The following is a 19,292-nucleotide window of genomic DNA, read 5'->3' on the forward strand; positions in this document are numbered from 1 at the left end:
TAATAAAGTTTTATCTTTTTATACCACGTGTATTGTGTGTTATTATTCATTATCTTTTTTAGATATAGTTTTTGGCATTTTTTTTTCGTCTTTCTCTCTTTCATTTTAATCTTCTTATAAATAAAATTTTATCTTTTTGCCACTAACACCAAGTATTCATTCTCAAATCTCAAACCATAAATAACTCAACTTTTTAAATACTCATTTTCTATCTTCGGCGGTCTGTGTTTATTTTTAAATGATGTTTTAAGCTTCCGGAACACAACATTCTTGTTAATAAAGGTTTGTGAGGTCAAGGTAGTATGAAAAATCAATAAAATAAAAAATGAAAACATGTGTATATTCAGATCTACCGAAGATAGAAAATGGGTATTTAAAAAGTTAAGTTATTTATGATTTGAGATTTGGGATGTGTGTTTGGTATTAGTGCCAAAAAGATGAAGATTTGAGTATAAGAAGATGAAAATGAAAGGAAAAAAGAAGAATGAAAGCTACCAAAAACTACATTAGAGATCTGAAAAAGAAGACTATAAATAGTAACATATAATACACATAGCATAAAATAACAAAATTTTCTAACAAATTAGGGTGTTTAACCAAAAAAGAGCTATTTAAATTTTTTTTAAAAGTTGCAGGATTAAAATGAACTAAAAATAAGTTAGAGGATGAACCTAAAGTTATTTATGATTTGAGTTTTAGGGTGGGTGTTTGGTATTAGTGCCAAGAAGATGGAGATTTGAGTATAAGAAGATAAAAATAAAAAGGAGAAGGGAGAATAAAAACTACCAAAAATTATATCAAAGATCTGAAAAAGAAGACTATAAACAGTAACATATAATACAAATAACATAAAATGACAAAATTTTCTAACAAATTAAGATATTTAACGAAAAAAGAGCTGTTTAAAATTTTTTAAAAATTAAATAATTAAAATAAACTAAAAATAAATTAGAGGATGAACCCTAAAGTTAAATAACGAAAATAATTATTTTACCTATTTTTTATTAATTTTAAGTAGATTAATTTATTAACTTATTGATATGTTTTTTTTAACATGTCAATCTATTTTTAAATAATTAATTTTTTTAAATATTTAGTAGACTGACCTGTTAACACGTCAATCTACTTTTAAATAATACAAACTAAAAAATTTAGTCTATTTTTTAAATGAATAATATAGATTACTTTATTTTTTTGAAAAACTTTGGTGACGCCACGGAATAAATACTGTGAAAAAAAACATTTTATAATGTAAACGTGTCAAGACTCCTTGTCTCTTTCAATATTATATATAATAAATACAAATACTACATGTTTAAATTAAGTAGAGAGTCAAACAATTTTTTAATGATAAAAGTAAATTTCGGTAATTTTATAAAAATAAAAATATATTTAAAATTTTTTAACAGTATTGTTTGGAATCAAACTCTAAGAACAAACTGAGAATTAGTATTAATTTTCTCTAAGGTTCTATACATGGTAAGACGATGACGATGACGATGAAGAAGAGAACAAAAATAAAAAAAGACTTAAAAAAAGGGATACATATATAGAAGTAATAACATTAAGAATTTGAAAAGAAATACAAAAGTTTAATGAAAAAGTAAATAGAGAATGCATTTTCTTTAATCACTTTTTAGCGAAGTAGTCGCAAACATTTGATGTGTTATTCAAATTCAAAGTGTGTATTAATAGACACAGAAAAAGACTGTAAACTCCTCAAAGTTGCATGCTTGGCCTATAATGAGTTATTTCTTAAGGTCTAATTTTGATAGACATTATCAAATTTATTTAAAAAAAATTACTAATCATTAACACTCAAGTATTTTAAATGCAACGCAAATTTTGAAAATCTATTTGATCGTGTATAAAAATTCTTCTATCTTCGTTTTATAATTGATATTCACACTTTCTAAATCCTTATCAGAACCTCTACTTTTAAAATTTTTATTAAAATTATCTTTTATCAACTTCGATTGAAACTATTGCTTCTTTACAGCTACTTAAATCAATTAACTATCTTTCTTTCCAAATAATAGTGAATAGTGATAACTCACTGTAAAATATATTCTTATAGTATTAATGTTGGGACATACGTGAGACCTTAAAGATACTATCAACTTTGAAACAAATTATTGTGAATGAAAATACTCTTGTTCTGTATTGAGTTTTTAATTTTTTTAATATATTTCTTAATTTTAAAAATTATTTCTTTAATTTAATCCTATTTAATATAATAAGTTAGTTATTAAAAATAAAAATATTTATTCCTTTAAACTTTTATAAAATCTATTAAATTTAATAATAGTTGTGCAATATATTTTAATTTAATAAAAAATGATAATTTCGCATTTCTTATTCACATTAAAATCATACACATGCCTTGGTTTATTTGGAGGATCCATGCCCAGCCACATCAACTCTTACCCAACTGTTACATTGATGCAATGAAAAGTGATGTACAACTATCAGCACCTCAAATAAATTTCATTCGCGATGGTGTATAATATTCTAAATTCTTATGATATTAAAATATACACGTGTGTTTGGAAAAGTTATAAAATATTATAAGCACAGATGTAGAACATAAATTATAACTAATAATTGTGTATAAATAAAATATGAATCCATAACCATTTTAACATAATTTCAAACACTCAGAATTTGATAATCAAACTCATGTTGCATGCTTCAAATGATGAAGAAAAATCAAGGAACTTATGACATTTGATCCCTTCCAAGATAATCTAATATTCTATTTGAGATACAATATGCAGTTGCTTGGATTGTGATCATGGGATTGACACCAACAGCTGTTGGAAGCACACTTGCATCACAAACAAATAAGCCTTCAGCCTCCCATGTTTCTCCATTTTCATCAACTGCACCTTGTTTTTCATTGATACCCATTCTGCAACTTCCCATTTGATGTGCAGAACAATATATGTTCCAATTCTTACCTGGTGAAAGTGCTCCCTCCATTGGATCCACAGTATCTAAGAACTCTTGCACTTCATTTTCACTAATTCCACTACACTTAATTCTCTGACCATCACTTCTGTGTGTGCCTACTTCAACTGCTCCTGCAGCTATTAGAATCCTCAATGCTTGCTTCAAGCCAGCCTTCATATTCTCTTTGTCAATTGCATTCAATTTGTAGTTGATCCTTCCTTCAGTTGTTACCTGTCCACAAGCCATGTCTCTTATTATTGTGATCAAATGTGAAGTTCTTGGGTAATTTAGCATTCTTTCTTTGAAGTCTAGTCCAGATTCCCAAGGACATAGTGAAGCAAAGGATGCTGGTCCTAGCAAAGGGGTTTCAATTATGGCTCTTGAATCAGATTTTGGGTCTGTTGATGGTACTTTATGGACTGAAGTGATTATGCCTCCCTCGTAGACTTTACCTTTGAGTTCTGAATTTGATTCTGGGAAGTATCCCCATGTCATTAGGACAGGATGGAGGTGAAGGTTCCTTCCAATGTTCTTATTCTTTAATCCACTAGAGATCATCAAAGGGGGTGTTAAAAGTGCCCCACCAGCAGAAATAGTCACTTTGGCCTCAATTTGCAGCTTTATTGTGACCCTGCTGGTTAATGCTTTTGCCATCACTCCCAAGCATTTCTCCTTTCTGCCATTTCCACTTCTGTTTCTTTCCAACAAGAACCTCTCAGCTTTGCATCCTGTTATTATTACAGCACCTTTGTCAACAGCATCTACAAGCCATGTAGCCTGAGTCCCTTGTTTCTCTCCTTTTGGACAACCATAACCACATGAGCCACAGTAATGATTCCCTGATGAATTTCTTGGCACATAGTCAACTTTAAGGCCAAGATTTTGACACCCTTTTCTCAGTACTTGATTTTGGAACCCCTCTTGTGTACAATTATCTGTGACACCAATCCTCTCACACACAGTTTCCATTGCAGAGAGATATTCTTGGCTTGAAAAGAAGGAAAGCTTGTGCTCTTCAGACCACTCTTTCAGTACTTTGTGTGGTGTTCTAATGCAAGCAGACCAATTAACAGCAGAACCACCACCCACAGTTGATCCCGCCAAAACCAGTATTCTAGAGTCCACAGAAGCAAGGATCCCTCCAGTTTCATATAATTGATCCATGGAAGGCCCTTCTAGAGATGAATAATCCTTAGGAACAAAATAGTTGCCTTTCTCAAGAACAACCACCTTGTGGCCAGCACTTGAAAGAACAGCAGCTGCAACACCACCACCACAACCTGACCCAACAACTAGTGCATCACATTTCACTTTGAGGATATTGCTTTTGGTGTCCAGTGTAACACTGAGGCCTTTCTTAGCAAGAGATTCTAGAATTGTTGAGTCAGATTCATGCATGGTTTCTATAATCCCCTTTTCAAGAGGCCTAGTGTTGGAGGCGTTGGTCAATTTCTCCTCAGCTGATACCTCATATCCAATGGCTTTCCATGCTGGGTTTTCACCATTTTCATCAACCTGCAAACATTTCAAAAAAAAGTTATAAAACTTTCTTTTTTTAAAAAGAAATTTGGCTTGATAAATAATATTTTTAATATTAATTCATTATATTGAGATGCCAAGTAAATCAAATGTAACAAAGGTAATTAGTAGAGAACTTTAGACCAAGTTTGAAGAATACCCAAGAGAAAAAAACAAAGAGGCACAAGACTTTGATGTAAGCAAACGCCAGTCTAATAGGTGTGAGGAACCTATGCTTCAGCCACCTTTGCACAACCTTTTCTCTTTTCTCCAAAGATATGTTTGAGAAGTTGTTGATAAAGGGCCATTTCCCACCAAGACAGAGCAGACCACAAAACAACAAAGTGCCCAGCCTTGTTGCTAGCAGCCATAAAACCACTCTAATCAGTATTACTGCTTCTATTAACCCCCTCTTCACTAATATCTCGGCAACCTGTTACCATTGAAAATAAAACATGATATATGAAATATGAGATATGAAGAGTGTAGACAAAAGATTATTCAACTAATTTTATAAACATTACATTGTTCAAGTTCCGCTTAAAGATCAAGCAAGCCTCTCTAATGCTTGCAAATAAAAATAATTAAAACTAGTTGAAATTATACAGAATAAAATGAATCCATGCATATAGTTCAACCAATATACCAAATTGTGTTACCTTTAGGATAACATAGTAACATAGGAAATTTCTTATCTGAGCAGGCAAAAGTGTAGGCAAATGTTTCAGTCTCTCCCGCTAAGATGAAAAGAATTTCAATTCATAAAACATAGCAAAACAATCGTAAGCACTAATAGTGCAGAAGATAAGTTAAAGATTCATCCTCACATTTTAGTAGATTAATATCATATTATACTAAATTGAATCAAAAGTGAATGTACTAGTATATAATTCGGATATGAACTCATTCTATTATTTTACTCCCGTATTGCATGAAAATAAGAATGTCATCTTTCCATGAAATAAGTCATGCTGTTAGAAGACTGTCGAAAAACACTTAAGTGTAGTTTCATAGGTGCTTTTTGATCTTCAATCAAGATTAATTTTTTACCTCATTAATATGTGTTAACTTATAATGCTAACTTTTATTGTGTAAATTACTGAAATGATATTAGGTGAATTAGGGGTCACATTTATTGATTTGTAGCGTACAATTACATGTATGAATTCTTCTTTTTCGTTACATGTTTTCCAAATCTCACAAAAGGAGTAAGATAATGAGTTTCGATTTCGCAATTACCTTCTTCCATATCTTATCTGAAACTACCTTAATTCTCATATTTATGTGATCATGTAGGTACACACACAAGAACAAAATGCACAACAGCCATTATTTGTGATAGGAAATTGTTTTGTTGACAACAAATGGAACAGCTAAATCTTGTGTCTTGTATTAAATTTTTGAAATGTGAGTATAAAAGCAAGACACGTAAATTAAAGATAAAAATAATTATATATAATATCATTGTCAATTTTTAACTGTTCAAATAGTTAAATTGTATGATATATATGTAAGTACATGGAGCCTACATGAGTCCAACTTGTACCTTCCAGCTGTTATACCTTGCATATAGGAATTTCTTGCAGCCCAGAAGAGAAAGAGAGGGAAAAATATAAAGCATAGAAGCAATTAAGAAGAAAAATATATAATATACTAGTACACATATGTGTATACCTCATGTGGAATTGGATAGCCAGAAGCAGAAATGTTCCAGAAGGATTGCACAAACTTGTTAGGCTCTTCATCAGCTTGGTCTTCCTTTATGATCTTAAGAGTATCCTTTGGCAAAGGAGGCAACACAACCTCACATATGCTAGCTAGTGACTCCATCTCAGCTTCAGAAAACCCATGTTTATATTTGTTATCCCTTCTCCCTCCCCTTAACAATGGATGGCACTCCCTTCTCATCTCTATCTAGGTGATCACCAATTTAATATGGTTGCCTTGACTGATGCAAAAACTAAAGGTATGGTAAGGCTTAGTGCACTACGTCTATGAATAGATGGCTATATATAGAAGTAGAATATGCAAGAGAGTACTATCTGTTTTTGTGAAAATAATTGTGGGGAGGTGGAAGGGAAAGAAAATGATAGAAAAGGACATGTAATTGATCACAATGTTATTGTTTATTCTTTGCTTTAACGGTATTTATATTTCAATAATAAGATTCATACACTTGTGCAATCGATTACTTTTCATTTTATTTTTATTTATTTCTTTGTATCGCAACAAATCATGCACAACAAAAATTACAATAAAGATTATTGGGATTGTGGGGCATGGGGTAAAAGGAGTGTCACTCTTATAAACTTTCAATGTTTCTGTAGAATAGAATGCCGTATGTAACTAACTTTTGCGACCTGCCAAACCTGAACATATGGACATTTATTAATTAATGAATACTCTTTTTGGTAAAGAATATTTAATATTTTTGAATAACTATTTATTATTTTATAAAATGATTAATAATTTGAATTTAATAAATATTTTTTTTTATTTTCTTCAATTTTTAACAATGTCTACGAGGAAAATCTTTAATAGAAGTTTACAAAAATAATAATTAATTATTTCTCAATAAATTTTTAATGTATATTTAGAAACACATGATTTGAAATTAATAAATAATAATTTTTATTAAAAATTATAAGATTTAATATTATTAATCTATTAGACCTTATAACATCTTGTAATATATTTTTTGTGTGTCCTCTCGAGCATACATTAAATTTCATTTAAACAATTACTTCGAATTGGAAGTGTTAGTAAGTTAAAAATATTTATAATCTCAAAATTATAAAAAATATATTTAATAATTTTTTTTTCTGAACTACATGTATCCTCCGTGGACAAATAAAACTCTTTTTGAAGTATCTAATGCTTTTTAAGAACATTAAACAGCTAAAACATTTATTCTAAAATTGAATCCCTTTTAAAAATTACCTAATTTTTTTTAATGACTAATTACAGTAAATACGTGGAATCCACAAAGTCGCCTATTTTGACTTGGGGTTCGAAGTTAGTTGGCAAAACTAATTTTCTAATGACCATAATGCAACAACTACAACGATGGCACATCGTATGTGTGTGTATCTCTTAGTGAATAATGTTATTGCCATGGCTGCATAAGAATGAGTTTCTTTTTTATCATTTATATGATATAACCTTTCTTTCTCATGAATTGCAAAATATTAATTTGATTTAGTTTTTATTTACATTTAAACTAAATTAAATTATATATTATTTTTAAAAGTGAAATTAAATTAACTCGAATCAACACCAAACTTAACTTCAAATCCTCAACCATGCTGGTGAGTCAATTTAATCAAAATCTATCTTAACCTATATCTGTTTTTATCTTTAATATATATATTATGTCAAGATCATAACTATTTTTCATAAAAAATAATTTTATTTGAGACAAATAAAATTATAATGAATGATAAAATTTATTTTTTAAATATTTAATGTAACTACATATAAGATTCAAATTTAAACTGAATAAAATCACTATAAATGACAATTATTTTCAGTATTTAATACGGCTGTATTTAATAAGACTCAAATTTGAATATTTTCCTAAGGAAGTAGTAGATAATAATGGCAGCTAACAAGAGGAACCAAACTCATTTGTGGATTTAATTAAATTGAATCAATAAAGTAAAATAATAAATTTTTTTGTTATATATAAATAAATTAAAGAGATATACTTTTAAAGTTATAGAAAAATTTATACAAAATAAATTATTTGAACTGAATTACATCACTTTTATTAATATAATGTATCAAATTTAAATCTTAAAAGTTAATTTTTAAAAAAATTAAAATAAAGAAAATATATTTAATTTGACATGATATATTAATATTCAGACTTAAATGCATTTTTAATTTAAATTATTTCCAAAAAAATTTAAAGATGATGATATTATACTATTTGTCTCAAAATTTAGTATTTAAAATCAATTTTACATAGTAATACAGAAATTAATTAAAATATTACCTACAAAATACAAACTAAGTAGTTAGAGTAAAAAAAAATTAAAAATTATATATGACTACACTTATCAAGTTAATTTCTTTATTATACTTATAATATGATAAATTATTTTATATAACAGTAAATATTAGATTTTAAAAGAATAAAAAAATGAATGTAATAAAATTGAAAACATTAAGATCAAAGAGTTAATCATACGAAAAAAGATAAAATAAAAAGTAATTGTATACGTAAAAATATTAAAATAATATATAATAAAAAAGTTATCTAATTTCTAAAAAGTTATGCACCAACAAATTGAGTAGATGATATGATTATTAGTTTAATAAAAAATAAATAATTTTTTTAAAAATTTATTAAAATAATTTAATAATAAATATTATTTATAAAAAAAATTAATTTTTAACCAAAACCAACATCATATAATTCATGTTGTTGACCTCACTTAGTAAAATAAGATTTGACATTTTTTGTAACACATATAATACATTAAAATATGATAAAAATATATTAATAATATTTTTATTTTAAAATTTTTAATCAATATCTTTAAAGCACTGATTAACATTTATATTTAATAAATAAATTTAACTTAATCTAAGCTAGGTTAAATGGAAGCTCTAAGCTTGTAATTTGTCTTGGCATATTTACAGTGCTAATGCCTTAGAATGACTGTGACTTTTCCCAAAAGCTCTCAACTATTGAAAGCTCTGTGCCCTACCACTTAAATCTGCTTCAACAGCTATAAATATGACAATGTTAAAGGTGTCCCTTTGATAAACCTACCCATATGCATTAGATAAGAATTGGGGCTCTGCTTTGTTAACTTGTCCCATTGATAAAACCTACCATTGTAACACATTATGTAAGAGGGAAAATATTCAAATCATTATCATCAAATGCTCCATAAATAATATACTGGTGAAGTTATTGGACACAATTATTTGGAGTTAGGTGATGAAAATATTTTAATTTATTTTTATACTAAATTAGAGTTTATTTTCTAATAATATTAACTTTACTTCTTGGTTTATTGTCTCTTTAAACAAACATATCTTAACTTCTTTTCATTTACATTTTAAATTTAAATATTTTTATACTAACTAAAAGGTAGCTTGTTAATGCTATATGTATTTTTAATTTAAATAAAGTTTTAAAATAAAAATTACTAATTCATAGAGAAAAACTCTAAGAGGTGTACATAGTGTAAATAAGTAAGAAAAATATAAATAGTTATAGGAAGAAAATATAAAATTTATTAAAAATAGAGAAATTTATGTGAAAGTTGCAGTTAAAAATCAAGACAGGAAAGGGAATTTTAAGATAACAAAGGTATTAAAATGATTAATATTTTGAGGCTTTTAAAAGATATAAAATGTGGTAAATAATGATAAATATTGTTAAATTAATATTTTAAATAAAAAATAAAATAAATTAACATAAATTTAATATCTTAAAATTTTGTTTGTTTTTAATTTATCATGTAACTATCTTAATTTAAAAAATATATTTTTTCTTGCTTCCTCTTGAAAATCCAAGTTTTAAATACATTTTAAAAACATGATAAAAGATATTTATACCAAAAAGAAAAACAAAGACTAAAATATTCAGAAAAAACTTTGTGAGAGAAAAAAGTTAGTATAAAAAATATATAATTTTTTATAAATAAAAAATATATAATTTTTTATAAATAAAAAATATATAATTTTTTATAAATAAAAAATATATTTTTTTCTTAAAATTTAGAGAAGTTAAATAAAGAACTTATAAAAAAATTAACTTTTTATTCTATTTTTTCTCACATTCTTTTATCCAAGTTGACCGAAATCCTATAAAATAAACAACGTAGCCTTTATATTAGTTAAAAATAGTTAATGACACGTTCGGAAATGATCCTATTGTTGTTATTGAAGGATATGTCACCAGCAATAAATTAATAATTGCACAGTTTTTTCCAATAATGCTTAGCTGTTGCATGTAACGACGAAAATATCGTTGACAATAAAGTAAGACCTGTTTGGCTTGAAAAGTATTTTTATTTTAATTTTTTTAGTTATAAAATTTCTGTAAATGATTTTTTATTATTTAGTGTAAAAATATTTAAAAAATAAAAAATAAAGTAAAAAAAATACATTTTATAATTAAAAAATAAAAAAGAATAAATATGTTTCTTAAATTAAACTGAAATTTTTTCACCCAGCTTCATATCTACACCTGTAATAAAAATCATAAAAATGTTATACCTAGCAGTTGTTTCACATTCAAATTAAAAAACTGGGAATTCCCCTTTTTTTGGTCAACAATTGGAAATTTCTTTTATGGACTGAAAAGTGATTTCATTCATTTTGTCATATATCGTTTTGATTTATTGGGCCCACTTTTTGTAATATTACAAACCTTAACATATGGGAGATGAATGGGTTGAGTAGAGCCCAACAATTTACCATTCTGAGCTATATGGGTCACTTGGACTCTATGTATACATGATACATAAATTTGTACATTCTATAAGTAATTTTATAATATATATATATAAAATCAATTTTTATAATATATGATTTAATTTTTAAAGTGATTTTATATATGAAAAATCAATTTTTAGAAGAAATTAATACAATTGAAACATTTAGGAAAATAGAGTAGTAGCCCATTTTCCATTGATGCACACGCGTAGTTGATAAAGTGAGCTACCATAAGGAAGGTTTACACATGTTCTTGAAGCAATTGACACAAAAGTGGTATTTAATTGTGTAAAACGATTTATTTGAGTCGATAAAATTATTTGTTAATTAAAAGCTCATGCCATAAAAGAGTGTGATGAAAATCATGAAAAGTATTTCATTTGGGCTTGTTCACATAGTATGCTTTTTTGCATTGTTTCGTTCACAAAACCATAGACTATAAAGATAACAAATTTGAAAGCTTAGTTATTATCTGCCTTTATATTCACATATTATAAAGTATATTCATGCCTACACATGGGTAAAATAAAGCAAAATTCATGTAGCATCCAACAAAACAAGATATCTAGTATATTACAATATTTCAGGAATTTATATTTCAAATAACAAGCTAATTTTATTTTATTTTAGCATAGCATCTAATTATATAAGTTAATTTAGGCTGCAAGCATTCACAAACAGAAAAACAGGAAATAGAATCTTCTAGATTGCGGAAAAGATACTAATTTTGACGTGTAGGTGACCATCACCGTACACGTCGTGGCACATTTTAATTCGTCATCCGTGGATATTTTCGTAATTAGGTCGGCAACCAAGCTATAAATTCGACCTACCTCTCCCCAAATTCATACAAAGCAATTGCCCATTCATAATCACAGATCCATAACTTTGCTGTTTCTGATTCTTCAAACGTTCTTCTCAAGGTATCTCTAGCTCTCTCTTTCTCCTCTTTTTTAATACGATAGCTTGATTATGTTTTGCTTAACGTTTTGGTTTAGATTTATTGTGTTGGTCACGTTTGTGTTTCGATCTTTCAATTTTTGTGAACTATGTTAATCGCTGTTGATCGATTTTGGTGTTGGTGATTCAAATTTACTGGTTTTTCTGATTCGGCGATTGGTTTGTTGTATGAACAAAAAAAAAAAAAAAAACTGGTGCGAATAAATTCGCTACTTTTTAAATCCGGGTTTGATTTAATTACTGTTTTGGTGTATTAGGGTTTGTGATGTAATTTCTGTTGCTCAAAGATGTATGTGTATGATTATAATAAGTCTTTGATTTGAACAGATGCAGATATTTGTAAAAACCTTGACCGGTAAGACCATAACCCTTGAGGTGGAGAGTTCAGATACCATTGACAACGTGAAAGCTAAGATCCAAGACAAGGAAGGGATCCCACCTGATCAACAAAGGCTTATCTTTGCTGGTAAACAACTTGAGGATGGTCGCACCCTTGCTGATTATAACATCCAAAAGGAGTCCACTCTACACCTTGTGCTTCGCCTCAGGGGTGGCATGCAAATCTTTGTTAAGACATTGACAGGGAAAACAATCACTCTCGAGGTTGAATCGTCTGATACCATTGATAATGTTAAGGCCAAGATACAGGACAAGGAGGGTATCCCTCCAGATCAGCAGAGGCTGATCTTTGCTGGGAAGCAACTTGAGGATGGAAGGACCCTAGCTGATTACAATATTCAGAAGGAATCGACCCTTCACTTGGTGCTTCGTCTGAGAGGTGGCATGCAAATTTTTGTGAAGACTTTGACTGGAAAGACCATAACTTTGGAAGTGGAATCATCAGATACCATCGATAATGTGAAAGCCAAGATTCAGGACAAGGAAGGAATTCCCCCGGATCAGCAAAGGCTTATATTTGCCGGGAAGCAGCTTGAAGATGGAAGAACCCTCGCTGATTATAACATTCAAAAGGAATCCACTCTGCATTTGGTTCTGCGTCTTCGTGGGGGCATGCAGATTTTTGTTAAGACTTTGACTGGGAAGACCATAACTTTGGAGGTTGAAAGTTCTGATACAATTGATAATGTGAAGGCGAAAATTCAAGACAAAGAGGGCATCCCACCGGATCAGCAGAGGCTTATCTTTGCTGGAAAGCAGCTGGAAGATGGGCGTACCCTTGCTGATTATAACATCCAGAAGGAATCCACTTTGCATTTGGTTTTGCGGCTTCGAGGTGGCATGCAAATATTCGTGAAGACACTGACAGGGAAGACTATCACTTTGGAGGTGGAAAGCTCTGATACAATTGATAATGTGAAAGCAAAGATTCAGGATAAGGAGGGTATTCCCCCAGACCAGCAGCGACTTATTTTTGCTGGCAAGCAATTGGAAGAGGGTCGTACTTTGGCAGATTACAATATTCAGAAGGAATCGACCCTCCATCTTGTTCTTCGCCTTCGTGGTGGCTTCTAAGCTTGTCTCTTTATGCCTGTCATGTGTCTATGGTTCTTGTGTTGGTTAATCCTTACCTAGTCTTTAGCTACTGGTTGCTACCCATGTTCAGTAGTAATTGTTATGGTTTAAAATTTGGTGCAAGAACCAGCTCTTAATATTTGTGAAAAATGTGTTGTGAACCCTGTACTCAGTAACATTTGATTGTCTGCGCTTTTGTGCCGTGTTATATGTTTCTTCGTTTACAGCTTTGCAAATTTAACTTACATTGCAATACTTGATCTATTTTGAAGAGAAAGGCTACTGCTATTGTGGCTAGCTTAGCATGTTTACTTACCACCAAAACGTTGTTGTTAGGTACATATTTATAGTGATAATTTTTTTAGTTATAAAGGGTTCATACATATACTGCGGAAATCTTGTGTAGTATCAGTTTCCAATCAATACATAACAGATCGACACACAACAGAAAGGACAAGAAGAAGATGTGAACAAACTTCTATGAAAGAAAATGATGTCTAATTTGGTCAAATATATCACACAATTATGTAAGGAGGATGAGAATGGCGGTAACAAAGCCTAAACATATTGAAAAACATATTTACCGTATTTTCTTTCGTGACATTATAGAGATCCTCATAGCCCCACATCATGCTCCACTTTCTTGGCTCCTTTGGTAATTTTCCTCGGACAATGCTCCTTCCCAACTCTCTTAACAAGTCATGCACTAAAATCCACCCATACAAATTGTTAATAAGTGATTTGCCAATCATAACCCATAACAATTTCAGGAAAAAAATCCATCATGATCTAACAATTTCGTTGCTTTCTCCCCAATGTAGCTAGAAAAGAAACAAGCAATATCTATAAATATTTATTTTTCCATTTCCTCTAGTCCATCAAAACTTATTAGCAGCGCATCCATCACATCTTTGCTTGGATTTTCTTTCAATCTAGCCAATGCACTTTCCACTCAGATCGATTTCTCTATCAAACAATAACGTACTTAATACTTTACTGCCTAATGGGAGGCCATTGGCATACTCTAGTGCTTGACGCGTCAATTTTCTCAAGATCATTGGATTTAAAAGCTCTTTTGCGAAACAATTGATGAGCTTTATCTGTACTCAGGAATTGAACATTGTAAATTTCATTCACTCCATTATTTTTTGAGATATGAACATCTCTAGACACAATGATGATATTACTCCCGGCACCTAGATATTCAGGACGCAATGCCAATTTCTCCAATTGTTCAACATGATCAACATTATCAAGAACAATAAGCACCTTTTAGTGGCATAGCCTAGTTCTTACTAACATGGTTCCTTGGGAAATATTGTTTATCTCCGTATTTCCATGGTTTAGAGCTTGACAAAGAAGTCGTTTTTTGCACACCCATCTCCAGAATTCAAATGAATTTTGCCTATATCATCGATGGAACAGCAAGCATCAGATTGACGTAAGATTTTATCAAACAAAGCATTAGCAAGTGTAGTCTTTCCTATTCCACCCATGACACAAATTCCTAGATCGAACTCGGACAACTTCATTTGAGCCCAAATCCAAAAGCTCTTCCAATTGTTCCGCACGAGAGTGCATATCAACTAAGTCGTCCACAAATCTCAAAATTTGATTAGGAGACAATATGTCGGTTACGACTTCGACAATTTTTTCAATCTCTTCGTTCTGTAGCCTGAAGGACCAAGTAAAATGAATATAAACACCAAGTTATGACTTCGCAAAACAAAAATCACATACATAATACAAGAAACATAGCCAATACTTATTCTGCACATCCCAACCGCAACAATTGGTAACTGCTTTCAAAGCTTCCCTTCATTTTACTTATTCAGATTGTGTTTATGGTGAAAAATGATAATTTGTAAACAAATAATCCAAAGATCAATCTGGAGACTGGATTAGGTCCTTTTTGGATTTTAAGTGTGTTGTTAACGTAACAGTAAAATAGACGTCGCAAATTAAACAATTTAGCAAGAATAGTAAATATAAAACGTGTAAACTAAATCACAACGTAGAGGTTCTTTGCGGATAATGCTAAATACGAAACAAAATAACAGAAAGGAAATAAGCGACAAACTGGAATTAAAATGCAGAAGAGTAAATGTGCAGGAATATAAATATGCTGGAATGTAAACGTACGACTCTTCACAATGGCGAACAGCGGCCACCGTGGGTCTCCTTGTAGCTAGTGTCTGGCACGGTGCAAAGTTTTAGCGTTTCAGAGAATTTAAGTGCGGTGTCTGGGTGTAAAAAGTCATCATTTGTAAAATGACGCTTTGGAGTATTTATAGGCAGGAATATCACCACCGTTCTCCTCATTTTGCGGACACTTCTTAGTAACTACCTTCAACTGTTAATGCCCATTATCCAGGATTGCTTGTGATCGTACTGTTGGTTAGAGTTTCTTTCATAACTGCTATCGCCCACGATCTCCTTTACGTAGTGGTAAATGTTGATGACTGCTAGTAACCGCTTTTGGATTTTGCAATGACTTGACCTATCAACACTTTTATTTTTTTTATCTTTCGAGTATTTTTGGGAGAATTCTAAGAGACTCATTTAGGGTTATGGCCTTGGAATAATTTCTCCTTGACTTCTCTTTTCGACTAATTCTGGAGTTTTGAGAGCTTGTTTTGGTCTTGTGGACTTAGAATATTTTCTTTACTCATTTCTGTTTTTCGAGCAATTATAGAGGGAATTTGGAGCTCAACTAGATTTGTGGACCTAGAATATTTTTTGACCCTAAACCACTTCCTATTTTTCGAGCAGTTTTGGGTGTCAGGAACTTGGAAAACTCCTCGAAAAGCCATCAGTTTTGTGGACTTAGAATATTTTCTTGTCAGTCCTGTTTTTTGAGCAGTTTTGGATGTCAGTGACTTGAAAACTCCTCGAAAAAGCCTTAAGTTTTGTGGACTTAGAATATTTTCTTGTCAGTCCTGCTTTTCAAACAGCTTTGGGTGTCAGTGACTTGAAAACTCCTCGAAAAAATATTCAATTTTGTGGACTTGGAATATTTTCTTGTCTTTCAAGTAGTTTAGAGAAAAATTCACAATGTGACAAAGATCTCCTAAAATAGCTCAAAATGTGTCCTTTTTAATAAAAACTAAAGGTCTTGAATAATCTTCCAATATTCTCTTATGTTCAGGCATATTTTTTGTCTCCTTCTTAACCCTCAAAATTTTGTTGAAATGTAACTTCTTTTACAATAATTTTTAACTTAAAAAATTTTCTTTACCCCAAACAGATTGTTAAACCCATATCATTTATTTACAAGATACATGTATTATTATTTACATATAATACAAGTAATTTTGTAAGCAACATTAATTGTAAAAGAAGATTATCAAAGTATCATACACCGTATCTGATATTATCTTTTTATTTTACTTTACATACTGCTTGGGCATTTTTCGTTTGTTTTCAAACTTGTGTGTAAAAATACTAAAATAACTCCAGTAAACTAATGAAAGGAGTTAGACTCCAAGAATTAGTTCTAGCAATTATTGATAGCTACATCCAAATTTATACTGTACCTTTTTTCAATTGAAATCCTGACAACTAACAATAGATGACTGATGATGTCTGTAATTTATTATTGAGTAATTTATAATATTTTGTATTTGTTAAATGTTAATTGAAGGATTATTTAGTATTAAAATAGATTTAGATGGAGATTGAAATTTAAAAAAAAAAGTGAACAGTGTCAGAGAATAATGCAAAACGTGTAGTTTCGGTTGTGAAAAGTAACTATGGTGTTAACAATAATTCTAGCGTGAACAGTAATTCTGGCATGAATAATACCAAATTTTTTTTTTCTATAAATAGAGGTTTTTGCACAAAATTTTTACTTTTTCACACTTCTAAAAGGTTCTCAAAGGTTTCAAGGTCATATATCACAATTTTCTCTCATACCAAACCTTTATAAACTTAGATTTCTCTCTAGATCCGTGATTTTGTGTATGTTCTAAGGAATTTGAAGTAAGTTTTTCTAAGTTTGAAGTTAGATTCACCGTTCGTTTCTTTTCTTCTTCTCTTTCTCATAGAAGTTCATGGTCTTCTTAGGAGAGATTTTGTTCTAAAGCCAAATCTTTAGTGAATCTTGCGTTAAAACAAGTAATATTCAGTAATACTAGTGTAAATCATTATTCTAAGGTAAGGAGAGCTTACTTTAGCCTATAATCAATGTTTTGAACGGTTTGATATGCTATTAAAGAAATGTTTGAGTTGATTTTGTAAATCTCTTTGATAAAAGCTGAGATATAAAGGATTTAATACTTGAAAGTTGTTTTTCTATGCTGTAACTGCTGATAATTAATTTAATAACACTGAGATTTGATTGATTTATTATAAACTTGTCTTAGTTGAGCTATTGAAATGATTTTACCCGTACTAGATCATGCTAAGATATATGTCTTACATCATTATAGAGCCGAGTTACACGTTTAGATAGGTAGACGTGTAACGATAGAGTATGCTGACCTGTACTGTGCTGTCTGAATCCAGATACCGAAATGGGTCGCTCCCGGACCAGTTCAGTTTCTTCTGGATTACTTAGGTTGTGAAACTAGTTAGAAACCGTTTTCATATTATGCATTAGATGAGCTGAAAATATATGAGGCTATTGTTATGAGTAATATTTTGTTTTATATATATATATATATTATTTTATTTTATTTTGTAAGATCACCCTTGCATTTTTGTCTATGCTGTTGTGTGCGTGTGTACTGCGATAATCGTATGGTAGTACATGAGCAGTGTAAAGTGTTGCATTTATTTCATAGGCTGAGGGGCCAGTAGAGAAATGTTAAAAGTTAGAGTCCAGTAATTTTGCATTAAAGTTTCTTTTCCTTATATTTTGAGACCTCGTATAAATGAAGTGATGTAGTAAAAACTTTGTGTATTTTTTAGTATTATGAACTAAATGTAATATTATGTTGTTCTGTTGGATATTTTTCATAAAAAATTCTATTTATTTTGAATTGAAAAGTGAATTTTATACTTATATTATTCGTTATTTATTTATCTCAAATAAGTAAGTGGTTTAGAAATAATATTTTCGATTTCTTCCTTACAAAAAGAGGGTCGTTACATACGACAACAAATGATAATCCATGGTCAAATATGCTTGTTATTATTTAAGCAATGTTGACTTTAGCCTGGAAATGTGATAAACAGAATTACCATATCATCAACTACATGATAAAAAAGAGTATTCAAGACTGATTACAAATTTATAACTAAAATGTGCCTTGCTGTATTCAATCTTACCTCAAACGGATTAGAATTTATTGATGGAATTGTGGCTGAAAAGAAGTCGATATGCTTTCGTCAGCAAGCTCAGTGATGCATGGCTAATCACATTAAAAGCTTGAGCTTTCGAGACAAAGAATTTCTGCTAAACATCATGTTTGAGTTTAATTCTTGAAGAGCATCCTGAAATACCCACCGACACCCACAATTTTTCACTTCCAAATGCAAACCTTCAGAGCAGTAATAAATGGTGGTTGCAAAGTCCATTTTATCTTCATCTTGGATTCCGTTTGTATGATCACTTAGAAGATCCACGAATTCTTCCCTACTGAAAAAGAATATCAATAGGTGATCTAATTCAACTGTGACCAAATCTTTCTTGACAAGGACTTGAACACACCAATCGACTGCATAAGTACCTTTTACGTGAAAACCAATTCCAATATTTGCATCATAATTATCTAGCTGAATATCACCCAGACTAGTTGGATCATGATGTGCTACAAATACTGCACAGCAAGCAATACCTATCCAGTTTGGGTCTTCCATAATGGGAGACCGGTCCATGCTTACTGAACTACCCACATTTTGTTTACTGAACCACCTTGGAATCTGAGTTCCGGGAATAATAATGCCAATTGTAAACGTGGAAATAGAAGATTGCAAGTAAACCTGATACC

General features: G+C 30.3%; 2 protein-coding genes across 3 annotated transcripts; one reads left to right on the forward strand and one right to left on the reverse strand.

Annotated features, from left to right (window-relative positions):
- Positions 1-2,718: 2,718 nt before the first annotated feature.
- Positions 2,719-6,378, reverse strand: LOC113859653 (long-chain-alcohol oxidase FAO1-like). Its single transcript, XM_027492369.1, has 3 exons — positions 6,145-6,378; positions 4,631-4,903; positions 2,719-4,467 (listed from the first exon to the last, which is right to left on the reverse strand). The coding sequence occupies exons 1-3, from the start codon at positions 6,376-6,378 to the stop codon at positions 2,719-2,721; spliced, it is 2,256 nt and encodes a 751-aa protein (XP_027348170.1).
- Positions 6,379-11,773: 5,395 nt separating this feature from the next.
- Positions 11,774-14,238, forward strand: LOC113857660 (polyubiquitin-like). 2 transcript variants are annotated; one of them, XM_027489763.1, is made up of 3 exons: positions 11,774-11,849; positions 12,214-12,849; positions 13,078-13,713. In XM_027489763.1, the coding sequence occupies exons 2-3, from the start codon at positions 12,214-12,216 to the stop codon at positions 13,357-13,359; spliced, it is 918 nt and encodes a 305-aa protein (XP_027345564.1). In that variant the 5' UTR covers positions 11,774-11,849; the 3' UTR covers positions 13,360-13,713. The 2 variants fall into 2 exon arrangements, with proteins under 2 accessions (XP_027345564.1, XP_027345563.1); XM_027489762.1 differs by having other exon boundaries at positions 12,214-14,238.
- The last annotated feature ends 5,054 nt before the right edge of the window (positions 14,239-19,292 follow it).

Source organism: Abrus precatorius, unplaced genomic scaffold (genome assembly GCF_003935025.1).
Source record: "Abrus precatorius isolate BTA unplaced genomic scaffold, Abrus_2018 Scaffold2, whole genome shotgun sequence".
Taxonomy (NCBI): domain Eukaryota; kingdom Viridiplantae; phylum Streptophyta; class Magnoliopsida; order Fabales; family Fabaceae; genus Abrus; species Abrus precatorius.

What these genes read in the sequence shown, in the direction of transcription:
- LOC113857660 (XM_027489762.1), top strand. Translation starts at nt 12,214, where the DNA reads ATGCAGATATTTGTAAAAACCTTGACCGGTAAGACCATAACCCTTGAG.
- LOC113859653 (XM_027492369.1), bottom strand. Translation starts at nt 6,378, where the DNA reads ATGAGAAGGGAGTGCCATCCATTGTTAAGGGGAGGGAGAAGGGATAAC. An exon ending in GCTATCCAATTCCACATGAG is followed by an intron (nt 4,904 to 6,144) that starts GTATACACATAT and finishes CAATGGTAACAG; the next exon opens with GTTGCCGAGATATTAGTGAA. An exon ending in TCTTTGTTTTTTTCTCTTGG is followed by an intron (nt 4,468 to 4,630) that starts GTATTCTTCAAA and finishes AAATGTTTGCAG; the next exon opens with GTTGATGAAAATGGTGAAAA.